General features: G+C 51.0%; 1 protein-coding gene across 3 annotated transcripts in view; it reads left to right on the top strand.

Moving 5' to 3' along the window:
* HIVEP3 (HIVEP zinc finger 3) overlaps nucleotides 1-16,233 on the top strand; it is a 467,815-nt gene that overhangs the window by 420,578 nt on the left and 31,004 nt on the right. For all 3 annotated transcript variants that reach the window (XM_063104292.1, XM_063104293.1, XM_063104291.1), the window contains one exon: nucleotides 1,413-1,558. In XM_063104292.1, coding sequence (XP_062960362.1) covers nucleotides 1,413-1,558 — 146 coding nt within the window. The remainder of the gene's footprint in view (nucleotides 1-1,412; nucleotides 1,559-16,233) is intronic.

Raw genomic sequence — 16,233 nt, 5'->3', positions numbered from 1 at the left:
CATATTATTATTAAAACCCAAAATGGATCCCTGGTCCCTGCTCAATTCCAACACTGTGTTTTCTGGTAAAGTGGTACCTTGCCACCCAAACCAGCCCTCTCTAGCTTGACCCAAACATCACAGCATGTTATGAAGGAGAGGCTGTCCATTAGCCTGTGGGAGGCCCCTTGGTCATTTCGTAGGTGGTCTAAGTCTCAGGCCAGGATGGGAGTAGAAATGGCATGTTCTAGAAAACCACAGGTATTGCTGAAAACCAGCTGCCTTCTGCCAAACAGTAGTCCAGATTCTTGCTGGGTTTCCACTACCCACCTCCAATTCTGAAGAGATTATTCGGGGGTCTCTGAAATAGAAGTTGTCTCTGGAATGGATCTTCAGGATGGTCTAAACCCCCTCAGACTCTGAGGCCCAGAAAGGTGAAGCAATCCATCCAAGGATGGCTCAACATGCAGTGGCCTATCTGGTGCTGGAATTCAGATTCCCTGACTCCCAACCAGGTGCCTTTCTGCTCAGCCCCACCCAGTCCTTGTAGGGGCAGGTGTGATGGCTTGCACAGGAGACCAAGGTTCTTAGATTGTCCCAGCACCAAGAAAAGTGGTTACTTCTCCCATGGGCTGGAAACAGTGTGGTTTCTCATGACCTTAATGACAGTGGCTTGAAGTAGATGAGAATTTCACTCCTGGCACTCTTGGCCCCAGTTCCCAGCACAGTGTCACTGCTCCCCACATGAGGGTGCCCCCACTGGGGGGGGGGCTAGGGGACATGTTCTTGGGATAGTGGAAGATGCCCAAGAAGCATAAAGTCATTGCCAGCCCTCCCCATTGAGCCAGCTGTCATCACGGAGGCCCATGGCTCTGTGAAGAGCATGGGTTCCCTTTGGACTAACAGTCCAGAGCCTGCACAGCCTCTGTGCCTAGCTCTGGGGGGTCCTGTGCTCTTCTCCAGGCTCTGTTCTTAACTTGGTGAGTGCCCTTGGCTTTCTGATCTATAAACAAGAATTGGACCAGTTACTCTCCAAAGGCAGAGTAGAGTCTTTATTTGTTCAACATTCCTTAATCATCTTCTCTAAGGAAGGCCCTGATTTGGGTGCTGGGACAACCTAGGAGACCAAGATAAGGACCTGTCCCCAGGAGTTCCTAGACATGTAAAAGACAAAGAGCAAATACAGCTCTTGTGGGAAGGTTAGCTTGAAAGAATTGGTCAGAGTCCCAGCTCAGACACGAGTTAACCATGTGGCCTTCACCTCTCTGGGGATCAGCAGGGCCAGTGGCACCTCTTCTCAGAAGAGTGTGATGATTGAGTGAGCTGATCTGTGTATGCATGCAGTGCCTTGTAAGGCTTTGTTAGTGTCATTGCATTCCTGACTGACTGGAAATGTAACCAGCAATGATTTTGTCATTCCTGCGGTGGGCCAGGTTCACCTCCCTTCGCTGGTTTCCCCGGAAGCCCAGAAAGATATAGCTAGAGTGGAGAGGGAAGAAGAGAAGCGAGGGAAGCCGGAGGAGGACGCTCCCGCCTCCAAGAGAGGGGAGCCAGCGAGGATCAAAATCTTCGAAGGAGGGTAAGAATCATGTTTGGTTTTCACATCTGCTTCCCATGGAGTAAGAGCTTGCGCCGGTCCCGGTTCAGAGGCGGCGAGTGTCTCAGTGGTCAGGGCTGTGCCCACAGGTGCAGTGACGCCTGTCAGCAGACACCGCTTTTGTGGGACTCACAGACCACCTCTGTTGAAGAATGCTGGAGGGATGGGGGACACTGGGTGTTTTTGGAGGATCTGAAGGGGTCTGGGTTTTCTCTGGCCCCTTATTTCCTCATATCCTGGCCAGGTTTCTGGTCTCTGCATTGGAGTTCACAGTGAGCGTCCCAGCAAACATCCAGACTGCCATTTCCTTTGGTGTGTGTTCCCCAAAAGTCACCTGTGTACTGCCAAGTGGCAACCTTGGCAAGCCTGGCTTTCCACGGGGGACTCAGGCTCTGCCGATGAGGCTGTTTGCAGGGCTGATAGCACAGGGATGCACCAGCTGTTTACACTGGTCCCGTTCTGACTTGGCTGGGGCCCAGGGCTCATTGGTTGGTGAATATTTTGAATATCATCCCCGGTTATTTGCCTCTGGTGATTGTCTTTGGAAACCTAATGATCTAATCATCTTGGAACTCACATCTTTGGGGACGCTCGGGGCTCTGGAAGGGTGCCTCATTTCAGACATGCTTTGTGGAAGTTTTGTGCCAGCTGTGTTCTGTGTGGCCACATGTTTTCTCCCTGGGATTTGGGTGTCTGTGAGCAGGTCCTGTGGTGTCTGTCTCAGGGTCCTGTGTCTATGTGCCTGATGTGATCAGGGTGGTCTTGGTCCTGAGTGACAACATGTCCTGAGGGACAATGTCTTGAAGGAAACCTTACCTCCCGAGGAAGACAGCTCAGCCAGCACAGACTGTCTCTGGGGGCCTCTGATTCTCCAGCACCTGCAAGGGCCAAACTTGCAGGGTCAGAGTGAGAGGCGTAGGAGTCCTCTCTGAATTGGGGGGAGAGCAGAGACTGCCATGGTCCCCAAGGCCACCAGCTGGCATCCTCCAGTGGCACTGACCAGCAGAGGCTCAAGAGAGAGGGTGTTTGGAAATGCAAAGAGTTGGGTTGTCACAGTGACAAGAAGGGGGTCAGGGATGGCAAACATCCCTGAAATATGCTGCTCAAAATACCAATAGTGACTCCATTGAGAGACACTGGACCAAAGGTTTTCAAAATGCTGAGCCTTTTTCCATTTGGGGATGGAGCTGTCCTGCTGTTTGGTGAGAGCGCCCTCGTGTGTCTCCATTGGGTCCTTTAAAGGCTGCACGGAGACTTGATCCCAGTATGGATGCATCTGGCCACAGCGACCGGCCCTCTTCCCTCTGGCTCAGACACTGCCTCTGGGGCTCGAGGGGCTGCTGAGAGTTAGCTGGGTATGAGGGGCTCTCTTGTGGCAGCACTGTGTGTGTGCAGAAGAGGTGTGCTTCTGCTCTGAGGGGCGGGCACCCCCAGACTGGGGGCCTGGCTCCCCAAGACTGCCCCTGTCACCCTCGTTCCCAGGGGCAGCCTGAGCCTCCAGAAGGAGGGACAGCAGACAGGACCTCTTTCTGCCCAGCCACCTGCTGGATGTCGCTGCCTACGTGGTCTGCCCAGGCGTCAGCCCCTACTCTTCTTCCCTTACCGTCCCATCCAGGTGTCTCTCAGTCCCCAGCAGCTGTGCCACTACCTCTGTTCCACTTAGATTACCCCCACCTCTCTGACTCTGTCTCCTTATCTGTAAGGGGGCAGGGAGGCAGGTCATGCCTGTGGGATCATCAGAGGACACTGTGAGACCCAGTGTCGAGGCTGGAGTTCACAGGTGCTCAACAAGTGGACAAGTGCATTTTATCACTAGTATATTTCTTTTATCTCACCTCCAGTACAATCCCACTCTGTTCTGTCGGCTGTGGAAAGTGTCATCCTCATTCTTTCAACTTGTCACATCCAATTGGAACACACAGGGGGTTATTACTGTCACCCGTCAGATCCTTTTCACCCTCTACCTGGCTGTCTCGTCTGGGCCTCCGCTGTGCCTCCTGCTTTCGCTCTGGTGACCCCTCTACATTCATGGTTCTCTTGGGGCTAGTATTAGCCCCCAGAAGTGTTTGGAAATGGAGGAGGGTGTTTTGGGTTGTCACATAGCTGGGGGCACCTCTGGCATCTCATGGATGGGGCCAGGGATGCCAACCGTCCATTCAACCAACCATATAATCACATGTCCCATCCAAATTGCCAAGGTTGCCCGCCCACCCGGAGACACTGAATGTATCCTCAGCCACACCCATCAGCAGTCAATCGGGGTTTTGCCTTAGACTCAGTTCTTCCCTTTTTTTCTCCCCCTTTCTTTTTTAACACAAGTATTTATATTTCACTCCAGCACATGTCTGAGAAGGGTCTGCAGTGAGGCTGTGTTCACTGGATCCCTGAGGGGTCCAGAACAGTGGAGGCCAGAGAGGAAGAAGGAGAGAATGGTGAATTGCACACTAACTCTTAAAGTTTCCACCCAGAAGCTTCAGCTCCCATTCCATTGGCCAGAGCAAGTCCCATGGCCTCACCTAACTCCATGGGAGCAGGAGTGCAGCCCTACCTTTTGCTTGGGAGAACCTGAAATATTCAGCCGATGGTGCTGACAACCAACCCAGTTGGTTTAACGTACATCTGCAGCTTGTTATCTTTACTCGACGATGTTTCTGAGATGGATCCATGTTGATACCTGCAGACCTAGTTCATAAGGACGAGCCTATAAGCCAGACACAAAAGAGTAGATGCCCCGTGCATCTAACATTTGAGTCTTCCTATTACTAGTTAAGCTCGCCTTACTCTTTTTCTTGACCTCCAGACTATCAGTCAATCAATTAACCACTCCCTCAAGGAGGATCTGTTTAGTCGCTGCCCTACGGGTCCTCTGTGCCAGAAGATACAATGACCCAAGGTGGGTAAACTGTTATCCTGCCCTCACGGTGCTTGGGGACTGTGCCAGGGCAGCAACAGAAGGCCTGTGCTGAGGTGAGGACGGCCATGGCTAGAAGCTCACAGCATCTCAAACTCAGCATGTGCCAACCAAGCCACTTCCACCAACAGCTTCTCCTGCCACATCCAGATCTCAAAGCCTTAGTGTCATCTTGGACACCTTCTCCTCCCCCTTCCAATTAGTCCCCAAATTCTGGTGTCCGCACGAAGTAGCCAGTGACACAGCATGGCCTGTCTTCACTCCCTCCGCCATTCTCTGGCCTCCCTCTCTCCAGGCCTCCAACATTGCAGCTGTTGAGTGTCTTTAAGCATGGTTCTGTTGCGTCACACCTCTGCTCCAAAGCCTTCTGTGGCCGAGATCCAGTTTAAACTCAGCCTGATGTCCTGGCCCCACAGTCTGACCCGCTGCTGTTGTGTTTCACCCCCTGCTGCCTGCTGGGCCCTGCCCCCTGCCAAATCCTCCCCAGCACTCAGCCCCTCCTCTGACGAACCTCCCAGACCCCTCCACACTTCATAGTTCTCCGTGTGACTTCTGTCATAACACTCGTGCTGCAATCCACTCCTGTCTCTCCCGAGTCCCTTCATGACCCAGCTCCTAGGGCAATGCTTTGCACACACCATGCTCGAGCCCTTTCATTGTACCAACTTCCAGGCACCTGGCCCCCTCTTTGCGTTGCCCATCACTTCCACAACTGAGCAATGCCTGCAATTTCCAGGCAGCCTCCTGGGAGTGCCCATCGGGAATGTGCTAGCTTTCTCACCCAGCACACACGCACTGGCCTTGGCTGTGCAGAAAGGCCCTTTTGTTGAGCAATGTTGTTTTCACACATACAAAGTTATACTGTTTCTTGAGGGTCATGTCTATATTGTCCTAACTCAAGCTCACTTCTTGCAAGGAAAGCTGGGAATTCAGCCCAACAGACTGGGTGGAAGAGGAAAAGACTGGAATTGGTAGGAACCACTGGACTGCCGAAAGTGGTCGTGCAAGCCCAGCTAGGGGGGTGGGTCTTTGGTACTTAGGTCTGAAGGGAATGGTGAGCTCATATGGTGAGATCCAGGGAGGCCAGGTCCAGCTGGTATGAGGGGACTCAGAAAGGTGGCCACAGGCAGGGGGCAAGGGGTGGCTTGGGTTTAGAGGGGCAGCCGTTTCTCAGCTTGGAACTGGAGCACAGGGCAATGGGACAGACGCCCCGTGTCGGCTGAGCCAGCAAGGGTGGGGTAGGGTGACTCATGGGCATGGGGTTGCCCAGGGCTGCCCCGCTAGCCATCAGGCCTTTAGGAAAGAGTCCATGCCAGACCTGCTATCTGCAGGGCTGAGGGAAGAACCATCTGGGCTCCTAGGGGAGGGTGTTGGATCTCATCCCTCTTCACCTACCCCAGCACCTCACTCCAGCCATTGCAGCTCTCCTGGACCATTCAAATTAGCATGCCCAAACTTAAGGCTTCCACGTTAAACACATTCCTTTGACCAAAGGACCTAAATTGCCAGATTTTTCTGTTCCCTTTAAAGAAAAACTCCAGAAAGAGTTGAGTGTGTTGCTTACCTCCTCATCTTTCCTCCCATCCTCTCTCAGAACTATTCCAGGGGGGCCTTTGGGCTCCTCACACCTCAGAAGCTGCTCTGGTCAAGGTCAGCAGTGACCTTGCAGAAGTCAGCAGTCAGTGCTCACCTCTGTTCTTTCCTGATCTGTCAGCAGCATTTGGCACAGTTGATGCCTCTCTCCTCCTTGCAACACTTTATCCACTTGGCTTCCAGGATGCTGGCTGCATTTTGTCATTGTCTTTGGTGCTTCCCATCATGTCCTGATCTCCAAACATCAAGACCCCACCAGGCAGCTCTGGCTCTCCTCTCCTCCTCTACACCCTCTCCCAAGGGGATCTGCAGACTGTAGGTTGATGGCTCCCAAACTCCTAGCTCCGTGGACTTCTCCCTGAGCTCTGTGTTATGTGTCCACCCTTGTGTGACAGTCCACCTGGACATCCGATGGACTCATCCCTAGTGTGCAGCACAATGATACCAAAGTACTGCTATGACTCAGGATGCTGACATTCATTAAGGAAATTATTTTAAAAGTTGTCTTAATTCAGTATGGTTCTACTTGAAGGGATTGTATTTTTAAGAGTTGTACTTATCTATCTCATGTATTTTCATTTCTAATAGCTGAATTTATTTTTATTTAAGTCTTATGAGTTCAGGCAGTGTTCCCAACACATGTTGGTTTATGGTGTATCAGTATTTTTAAAAGTGTGTGTGCGCATATGTTTGTGTTTTGTGAAAGAGTAACTTAGAATCGTTAAACTTTAAAAAAAATTAAGGATTATTTTCTTTTCTGATAATTTTTCATAAATCCATTTCTTCTTGGACTTTGAAACCCAGAAATGTAGCATATTTTTCAGCCTAAATGTCTGCTTTCCCTAGTCCCATCTTGCTGTGAACTCCAGATTTAAAATGATGTTGAGTTATGTCTTTGGGAGTATTCATTACCTCTGTGTATTTATTGGAAGCAAATTGATTAAACTATGAATTAAATAAATAGTAACAAGTTGGAACCTTTTGGATAGGTGTAAAAAATAAACTCCTTAGGTAAACCACTCTGAAAACCCAAACCAGAACAAAAACTTACATCCTACTGGAGAATTGATAGCATAGAGGTTATGAAACATACAACCTAGGCAGACAAACTGTGTCCATTACCACGCTCTTGCTACAAGGTCACTTGCTTGCTGGCCATTCTGCCCTGCAAGTGTCAAAGGTAAAAATGACTCATGTGATACTAAAAAGGCCTGGCCCATGGGCTGCCAGCCCCCAGGCCAGCACCTGATCTGAGCAGAGCCCTCCATGTTCCAGGAGCCAGAGAGGATTGGTCCTGGGCTCCCAGCTCTGGATAGGGGGTGCTCTCCTCCCTGGGTGAGTCCAGGCTGTTGGGGCCCCTCCTTCTTCCTGAGACCCAGGGCCTTGATCTCTCTTTAATTCTGTGGCTTGTCCCTGGAAGCGTAGACGTGCAGCTCTGAGCATGGCCCCAGTGGGCTGGGGAGTGAATTGTTGAACCTCCTTTACAAGAGCCCACGATGGGTTTTGTCTTCTTTTTCTTTATGCCCCCAAATCCTGTTGATGCATCCCTCCTAGGGAATATGACCCGAACTTTGGGAAGGAGGTGGTGGCTGTCGGGGCAGTGGGGAGGGCGGGGTATTGGAGTCCAGCTAGGACATCCAGCAGGTTAGATCAAGGAGATGGCAGCGGAGATGAAGATCAGAGCTATAAAGATTTCTGATGAGTTGAATATGGAGAAAGAGACGGTTGGAATCAAGAATGACTACCATGTTTCTGGCTCAGATAACCACTGGATGGATGGTGGTGCCGTTTACTACGATGGGGAGGGATGAGAGAGGGGGGTGTAAAGGAAGTTTGGGGAAGGGGAGATCACAGCTTGGTGGATGTGTTAATTGTGAGATGCAGTCCTACATCCGAGTGGAGATGTGTGGGGAGGCATTTGGCAATTGGATAGATGAGGCTGGCACTCAGAGGACAGGCCTCAGACAGAAATATGCGTTTGGGAGCTTGTCAATATATGGATGTGATTTAGGGCTGTGGGACTAGATGGGTTAACTGGGAAGATGGAGAAGGGAGAAGAGAAAAGGGCATCCAGGGCTGAGCGCGAGATACACCAGAATTTGCAGGACAGGTAGAGACACAGCTGCAGAGGAGTTTGAGAAGGAATAGCCAGAGAAGCAGGAGGAGACCCTGCAAAGTGCAATGTCCTAGAGGCCACGAACAGAGAGAATTTGAGAAGAATGCAGTGCTTGGCTGAGCTGCACGCTGCTCGGAGGCCTGCACGGTGAGGACAGGCAAGCATCCACGGGACAGATCCCCGTGGGGGTCACTGGTGACCTTGATGGGAGCTGTTTCCATGGCAATGGAATCCCAATGGCATAGGCTGACATGGGGAGTGGAGGCAGCATGTGTAAACCCCTGTCCTAAGAGGCCGGCTATGGAGGGAAGCAGTGAAGTTGGGGGAGGTGGGAGCTGGAGGGAGTATGAGGTCAAGCAGGTGGGTGTCTGAACGTAGAGATCCACGTGCGTGTGGGTGCTACGGGGGCAGATGAGGGTGCCGGGGAGAGAAGGGGCACTGTGCAGCAGCGAAGTCCTAGAGAAGGGGCTGGGGTGGTCCGAAGCATCGAGGAGAAGTGGACACTCTGTGGTAGTGACAGGAGGAAAGCAAGGTGCTGGTTGCGATGCCTGCAGAGTTGATGGCTTGGGGGTGGGAGGCGTTCTCTAAGCCTCAGTCCAGACCTTTTGCAATTCCAGGCCACCTATGGGCTCAAGGTCTTCACCAATCATGGATTCGTGAATGCCTATTTTGAAAACAATAGGAGGAAATTTCTGTTTCCAGGAAGCCATCTAGATTCTTGGAAAACCTATTACTCTGTAAAGGTTATCTCCCTAATAAAAATATCAGATGCTAGTCTAGTCTGATCTACAGCCTTTCTTGTGAGCAATCAAAAGACTTCCCAGGGAACATTTACTCCAGGCATCCGAGAAAGCTGGTTATGTCACTGTGAAAATGGTTAAAAATAAATAAGAAAGAAAGAAAATGTGAAAAGTAAAATGGAAAAGAAAAAAAACCTATTAATTGTCGGGCATGTTGATGTCTGAGTATGTTGAGGCCAGAGCCCTCCAGAGCCCTGAGGCCTGTCAGGGGAGACCTCATTGCATCCTATGAAAATGTAATCTATTTTTCAATGCAGGCACCGCCTGTGGTTCCTCAGTCAGGGCGCTGGGGCACCTTGCAGTGGCCCACTGAGACTGCAGCTACAGCAGGGATGGAGCATCCTCTGGGCCTGGACAGTGTCTGCCTGAGTCCCGGCCTCCATTCCTGTCCTGGGGTATCAGGCTGAGCTCCCAGGAGGAGGCTGGCTTCTTGCTCTCTCTCCTGTGGGAGAGGCAGCCTCTTAGAGAATGTTTATTTCTGTCAAAGTTACACATGCACAGAGTTTGAAGAGTCAACATAGTTTCATGAATTTTGTTATGGAAAATAGCAGTGCCCTTCCTGTTTGCCCCATGCTCCCCACCACCCACACCTCCCATGCCACCCTCAGAAGCAATAACTGTCATCTCTTCTAGCTGGTTCTCTTGGTTTACCTCCATAGATAACATGCTGGGGTTACCGCTCCCCGGCTTTTCTATTGACTCGACAGCCTTTCCATCTTGCATGCTCCCCTCCCCCATCCCCATCCTGTCATCAGGGTTGTAGAGTATATAATTCAGAGCCAAGTTGTAAAGTGAACTGTGGTTATGTTGTCCTTTCTGTACAACTTCTCTATTTTCACTGTGGATAATAATTGTGTGCGTGTTGAACTTCACTTAGTTTTGTGTATATTTATTGCTAATTCAAACCGCAGATTCTCACAGCACCAGAATCTCCCCTCATGACATGCACATGCATCGGGCACATGCATCCTGCTGAGACAGCCCCAGGCTGCACTGGCTGCTTCCCAGGGTCCCGCTTTGTCCCTGCCCTGGAGAGTCTCTTTGCTCCTATGTTGGCTTTCCTCTTTCTGGAGCCTTATGTCTTCCTTTTCCTAGATTTACATCCTCATTTTCACAGAGACTGCCCTTCAGCATAGTCTTCTTCAGAGAGGGAAATTGTTTGACACTTTGTCTGTCTGAAAGTATAGGCAATGGCATTGTTCTGTTTTGCAGCTGAATGAAATGTAGTTAAAGCCAGTCCCTTTGCTCTCTGAACCTGTTTCTTCATCTAAATGGGGATAATCATACCTACTTTACAGGGTCCAGATGAGAAGTGACTAATAAGATCACATGGGCTTGCTTATCCCATACCCGACACACAGGAAGTGCTCCACAACGTGGTGTTTCCTTCCTGGCTTCCTTCCCGCCTTCCCTCCACCCGCGTGATTCTCATCTCCTCTAGACTGAGGTGGTCTCCTGCCCAGGCCGTAGAAAGCTGCTGAAGGTTGTAAGCCAGAGCGTGTCTTTGGTGGCTGTGTGTGGACAGCATATCAGAGGGGACAGAAAATTCTGCTCTGAGTCTGTAACTGCATCGATCTATGGACAGTAAAAATGAAAACAAAAAAGAAAAATGACATGTGGATTGTTGGACAGATGGACTGGCTGACAGTGGGGTTGGGTGCGGGTCCACCTGAATCCTCTCAGTGCGAATCACAGAAAACCTTTACCTTCTCCATCTTCGGACACCACTTGAAATGAGGTCTCCTACAGGGTGGGGGTCCTGTGGTGCCAGCCCTTGAGCTAAAGACTTTGGACAAGTCGTCTTCCCTTTCTGGGTCTCAGTTTCCTCATTTGTAATTGGAAGATATGGGGAAAAGGCTTGGGCTTTGGAGCCTGGGGACTGGGGTTTGAGTCCTGACTTTGCCATTAGCTCTGTGATCTCGGGCAGTTCCTCTTTTCTCTGTGAGCCTCAGTTTCTCACCACAAATGAACGATGGCCGCGTGGTTTGGATGAACCACCCTTAGCTAGCATGATGTGATGTGTAGATCTTTCCAGCTCTAGTCAGCAGATGAGCTGTTTTGGCTTTGGAAATGGCAGAGCTTGGCACTCAACACTGGGGGCTGTTTCTCAGAGACAGTCTGCAGGGAAAGGCCTGGGGAAGGGGGCCGTGCAGGCTGTCAGCCCTCATCTCCCCCTAGGGAGAAGCTGGCCTTTTCTGAAGGTCAGAGAACCTGATCTGAGCCTGTCTGCAGGGTGCCTCTTCTCGGACAGGAGCCTTTAGCAGGGTGCCCTAGCCTGGGATGAGGCATCTGCTGGGGAGTGTTTCCTTTCGCAGCCCAGAGTTGGGTATTGACTTGTCTGAAGACACGGTGAGGCAATGAGGAGGGCAAAGGGGACACCAAGTCTCCGGAGGGTCCTCTAGCCCCACAGACCTGGAAAAATGAGGAGAGATTACTCCATGGTCTGGAGTCCCTTGGAGGAGGGTCCCAGCTGTGGTCTGTGATGAGATGAGTGGGGATCTGCCCCAGCATCTCAGCTCCTGGCTGTCCACAGGGCAAAGGCCCAGTCAGTGCCTGTAGCTTTCCAGCCTGCCCACCTGCTCCACCCTGCAGGTGCACCCAAGCCCCCATGCTCCCCATACACCTCTTAGTGCTCCTGGGTGCCCTTCTCTACTCTGCACATGGAGGCGCCCCTCGGGGCTGTCGTGAATGTTAATAGAATCAAACACATGGAACACCCAGAGCCCAGCCCACTCCATCCCCAGCCCCATTGCCAGACAGAGCTGATTAGCTAAGTCCTTCACTGCCTGCCTGCATGTGTCTCAGCTTAACAGCAGGTCACAAGAGCACAGCTTTCGCACCGCTAAACCTGGGTTCAAATTGTAGTTCCGCCACTGATTAGAAAGTTGTTTAACGTCTCTCTGGCTCAGTCTTCTTTTCTGGAAAATGAGAATAATATTGGTACCTGCTTCTCAAAGTAGCAGGTCCAATGATGTAGTGTTTGTATGCAATGTACTTGGTGAAGTGTCGTGGCCGCAGGAAATACACCATGAGGACTTCAATTAAGTTGCCAGGTGGCAACTTAATCTCAAACGGTTCAGAAAGAAAGGGTTTATTTACACTCTACTTTCACCTTTTCTGTATGTTTGTGATCGCTTCCAAATAAAAACTTGAAAAGAGAGATAGCACAGTATGGCTCAGAAGAAGGGGACTGGGGAAGCTGGGAATCGAGGGAGGAATGTAAAAGGGGCAGAGGCTGTTGGGAGCTGCCAGGCAGGTTTCTGGACGAATGAAGTCTGCCAAGGCCAAAAGAGGTTAAAGGCATCAGACCAAAGGAGGAAGCGGGACCTGAACTCCAAGCAGAATTTTGGGTCTGTGCTGTGGACAATGTCATCTGTTACCGTGGGTGGCTTGCAGACCGAAGACGGAAGGCCCAGCTGGCAGGAGATTTGAGGGCAGGGAAGGGGGTGCTGGGGTACAGTAGCCAGCCGAAGACAGGCTGGACTTAGAGCAGGGCAGCATGGGACAGGTTTGCAGGGCAGGCAGGTTCCCAAGAGTATGGTGACAGCCGACAAGGACGGACACAAGAGCCAAAACAAGCCTAAGGCAGCCAGGGAGAAGCCAGGCTGTGAGCAAAGCCTGTGACCTGCTGGCGAGTGCGGCTGTCAGACTGAGGCCAGAGGGTGGCTCGCCAGGGAGCTGGGCAGGGTTTCCAGAGACTGGAGCCAAAGGCAGGCAGGGCACCTCCCCAAGGAAGGCAGCAAGGAATGGAGGCAGCTGGCAAGGGCCTGGAGGGTGAGGGAGGCTTGTCTGCAGTGTTGGTGGTGTTTAGCCCAAAGCCCAGGGCGGAATTCTTAGGGGCCAGGGAGTATGTCCCGCCAGTGGAGGCCAGGCTGGGCTGACTCAGGAGGAAGAGAGCTGTGCCCTGGCACAGAGGAGGAGACACACTCCTGCAGGCGCTCAGAATGTCCCAGCAGCAAGGATGCCCCACGTTCTCATCTCCCCAAAGTTCCCCTCAGGAGTTTCTGGGACTGCTCAGCTGTTGAGCTCAGCAGCAGACTCTAAGAACTGTCATTTTCCTGAGGTCTGTAACTTCCTGGTGTTGGCACTCTGTTGACTCTGGTTTGTTCACCCACGGCAGTGAGTGGTGAACCCTTTTGATGACGAGGGCAGCCCCAAAGGGACAGCTGGAGACTTGTGTCCTCCTCCATGTTTGGATGGAGAAGGAGGCGCTGGGTGGGCTGAGGGGGAGGTGGCAGCTCGAATGAGTCTGGACCACAGGAACAAAGTTTCCTCTGGGGAGCCAGCCACAGGTGGAGAAGCAACCCCAGGGCTGGAAGGAGGCAGCAGTGGCACGGACTTGGGCCAACTGTGGCCCCCACTTGGCAGCGGGACATCCCAGCCCGGACTCCAGCAGGGTCTCCATGGGGCCTAGTTGCTGCAGGAAAGAGCCGAACAGTGACCCATCGATGCCCCACACTGGGCCAGGCTCTCTTCCTTCCCCCTTCTAAGGCCAACATGCCATTAGTCAGCCCCACTTTTCTGACAGACCCCTGAAGATTGGGCCCTTACCTGAGACAGGGGGAATATAGTGGCCTACAAATATAGTGGGGCTTTGTTTGGGGTTCACCAGGGACTGGGCATTATGCTTGCTCAAGTCCTCACTAAGGGGCCCTCCAGCCATGTACCACACACTAAAAGCAGCGAGCTGGGCCTCTGGGTTGGCTGGCATTGGGCCACACTGGCAGGAGAAGCCCAGCCCAGTCTTCTTACTTTTCTCTTCAACAACAATGAGATGCTGCCTGGGTGGGAGTCAAGCTCTGGTCTCTGCAGAGAGGCCCAGGTATGAGGAGGTGGCTAGAGTTCCAGCAGGCTCTGCAGACAGGACTGGCTGTCCAGCATAGGGCCCGGGTATGCTCTTACTGCCTGGACCTAGGGGGCACCTTCCCTCTACTCCCGAGGAATCATGGGTGGAAGTGGCAGGAACTTAGAGACCACCTCAACTTTCAAAACCCAGGGAATGGGAGAAAATATTTGCAAATCATACATTTGATAAGGCATTGGTATCCAGAATATATAAAGAATTCCTATAATACAACAACAAAAACAATTTTAAAATGAGCAAAATACTTAAATGGGTATTTCTCTAAACAAGATATATAAATGGCCAATAACCACATGAAAAGATACTCAACATCACTAATCATTAGAGAAATACAAATCAAACTACAGTGAGATAGCACTTCACACCTTTAGAATGGCTATTATAAAAAAAATGGAAAATATCAAGTGTTGGCAAGGATGTAGAGAACTGGAACCCTTGTGCAGTGCGGGTGGGAATGTAAAATGGTGCAGCTGCTGTGGAAAACAGTGTGGTGGTTCCTCCAAAAAGAAAAAAAAAAAAAAAAAACAGAGTTACCATGATGATCCAGCATGATCATTATAGTACGATCAGCAATTCCACTTCCAAGTGTGAACCCAAAAGAACTTAAATCTGGATCTCAAACATATATTGTACACCCATGTTCATATTTGTACACACCTGCTCATGTTCATAGCAGTATTATTTACAGTAGCCAAAAAGTGGAAGCAATCCAGGTGTCCACCGACGGATAAAGAGATAAACAAAATGTGACCTTTTCATACAATGGAGTACTATTGAGCCTTTAAAAGGACAGCGGCTCTGACACATGCTACAACATGAACGAATCTTGAAGGCCTTACGCTAAGTGAAATAAGCCAATCATAAATGGACAAATACTGTGTGATTTTGCTTATACCAGGTACCTAGAGGAGTCAAATTCACAGTGACAGAAAGCAGAATGGGGGGGTTGCAGGGGCTGGCAGAAGGAGGGAACGGAGAATCAGTGTTTAGTGGGTACAGAGCTTCAGTTTAGGAAGATGGAAATTTTTCTGGAGGTGGACGGTGGTGGTGGTTGTATAAAAATGTGAATGGATTCAGTGCCACAGAAGAGGACGCTAACAAATGGTTCAAATGGCAAATTTTCACATATGTATATTTGACCACAATTTTTAAAACAGTAAAAAGAAAAAAAAGCAGATGAAAAGTTTTGCCTTTGTGGAACTTAAATTCCATGGGGTAGATAGACAGTAAACAAAATAACTAAGTAAATATATGATATGTTTAGTGATAAGTGCTAAGAAAAAAATAAGGCAGGGAAGGGAGATATGGAGTCTGGGGGAGAGCTGTTGAAATTTAGGGCAAGGAAGGCCTCCTTGAGAAGGTGGCATTTGTGAAAAGCCCAGAAGGAAGTGAGGAGCTGGTCACATGGGCATCAGGGCTGAATGTTCCAGCCAAGGGGAGGGCCCAAGGCAGGGGGTGCCTGACCTGTGCAAGGACAGCAAGAGGCTGACGTGGCAGGAGCAGAGAGAAAGAGGTGGCAGGTGGCACAGGTGGGGGAGGGTGTGTATCCTGTAGGGCCTTGCTGGCCACAGTGAGGACGTGGCCTTTCCTGTGAGTGAGACAGGAGCCCTTGGAGTAATGGGGGTCTCTGACATTTTATAAGGGTCGTCTAGCTGCTGAGGTGAGAATACACTAAAAGGGATGAAAGTGGAAGCCATTAGGAGGCTGTGACCATAATCTGAGGGAATGTGGTGGTGGCCGGCAACAGGGGGCTGACAAGGAGTCAGATTCTGAATGGTTTTAAAAGTAGAGCCCATGGAGCGTTTCAGAAGTGGGGTGTGGGATAAAGATTGTGTCAGCAGTCACCCGCCATCCTAATCCTGCCTCTGCCCTCCTGGGCCAGCCAGAGTGCCTGCTTGCTTCAGCCCCGACCAGCCTCTCCAGAGCCCCTACCCGCCTCATCTGTCCCCTCTGCCCAGCCCACATCCCTGAGGCCCCTGACTCCCAGTACCTGGTGGTCCCCAAGCCGCATCTAGCTCCCTGCCCTCCCCGCCCCACTGTAACAGTCCAGATCCCTGACCCCACCGTAAGATCTCAGCAGCTGGGCCCGCAGAACCCACCTGCTCCCCACTGCTGGAACTGACCGCCACCTCCCATACCCAGTGCCTGCCAGTCCCCACTGCAGCTGACCTACCTGTCCCTGTGAGTGGAGAAAACCCAGGGGGACTTTCGAGGTTTGACAGATGTCATTCTGGTCCTGCCTCTGCCACTTCTTACCTGCAGGCTTTGGTCTGATAGCTTAAATTGTCTAGGCCTTGGTCTTCTTGTCTTCTTGTCTTAAATTGTCTGGGCCTCAGTCTTCTTGTCTCTGGAATGGAGAGAATAATACCTACC

Source organism: Cynocephalus volans, chromosome 8, assembly GCF_027409185.1.
Source record: "Cynocephalus volans isolate mCynVol1 chromosome 8, mCynVol1.pri, whole genome shotgun sequence".
Lineage (NCBI taxonomy): Eukaryota > Metazoa > Chordata > Mammalia > Dermoptera > Cynocephalidae > Cynocephalus > Cynocephalus volans.
This window is presented reverse-complemented; position numbering and strand designations above follow the sequence as displayed.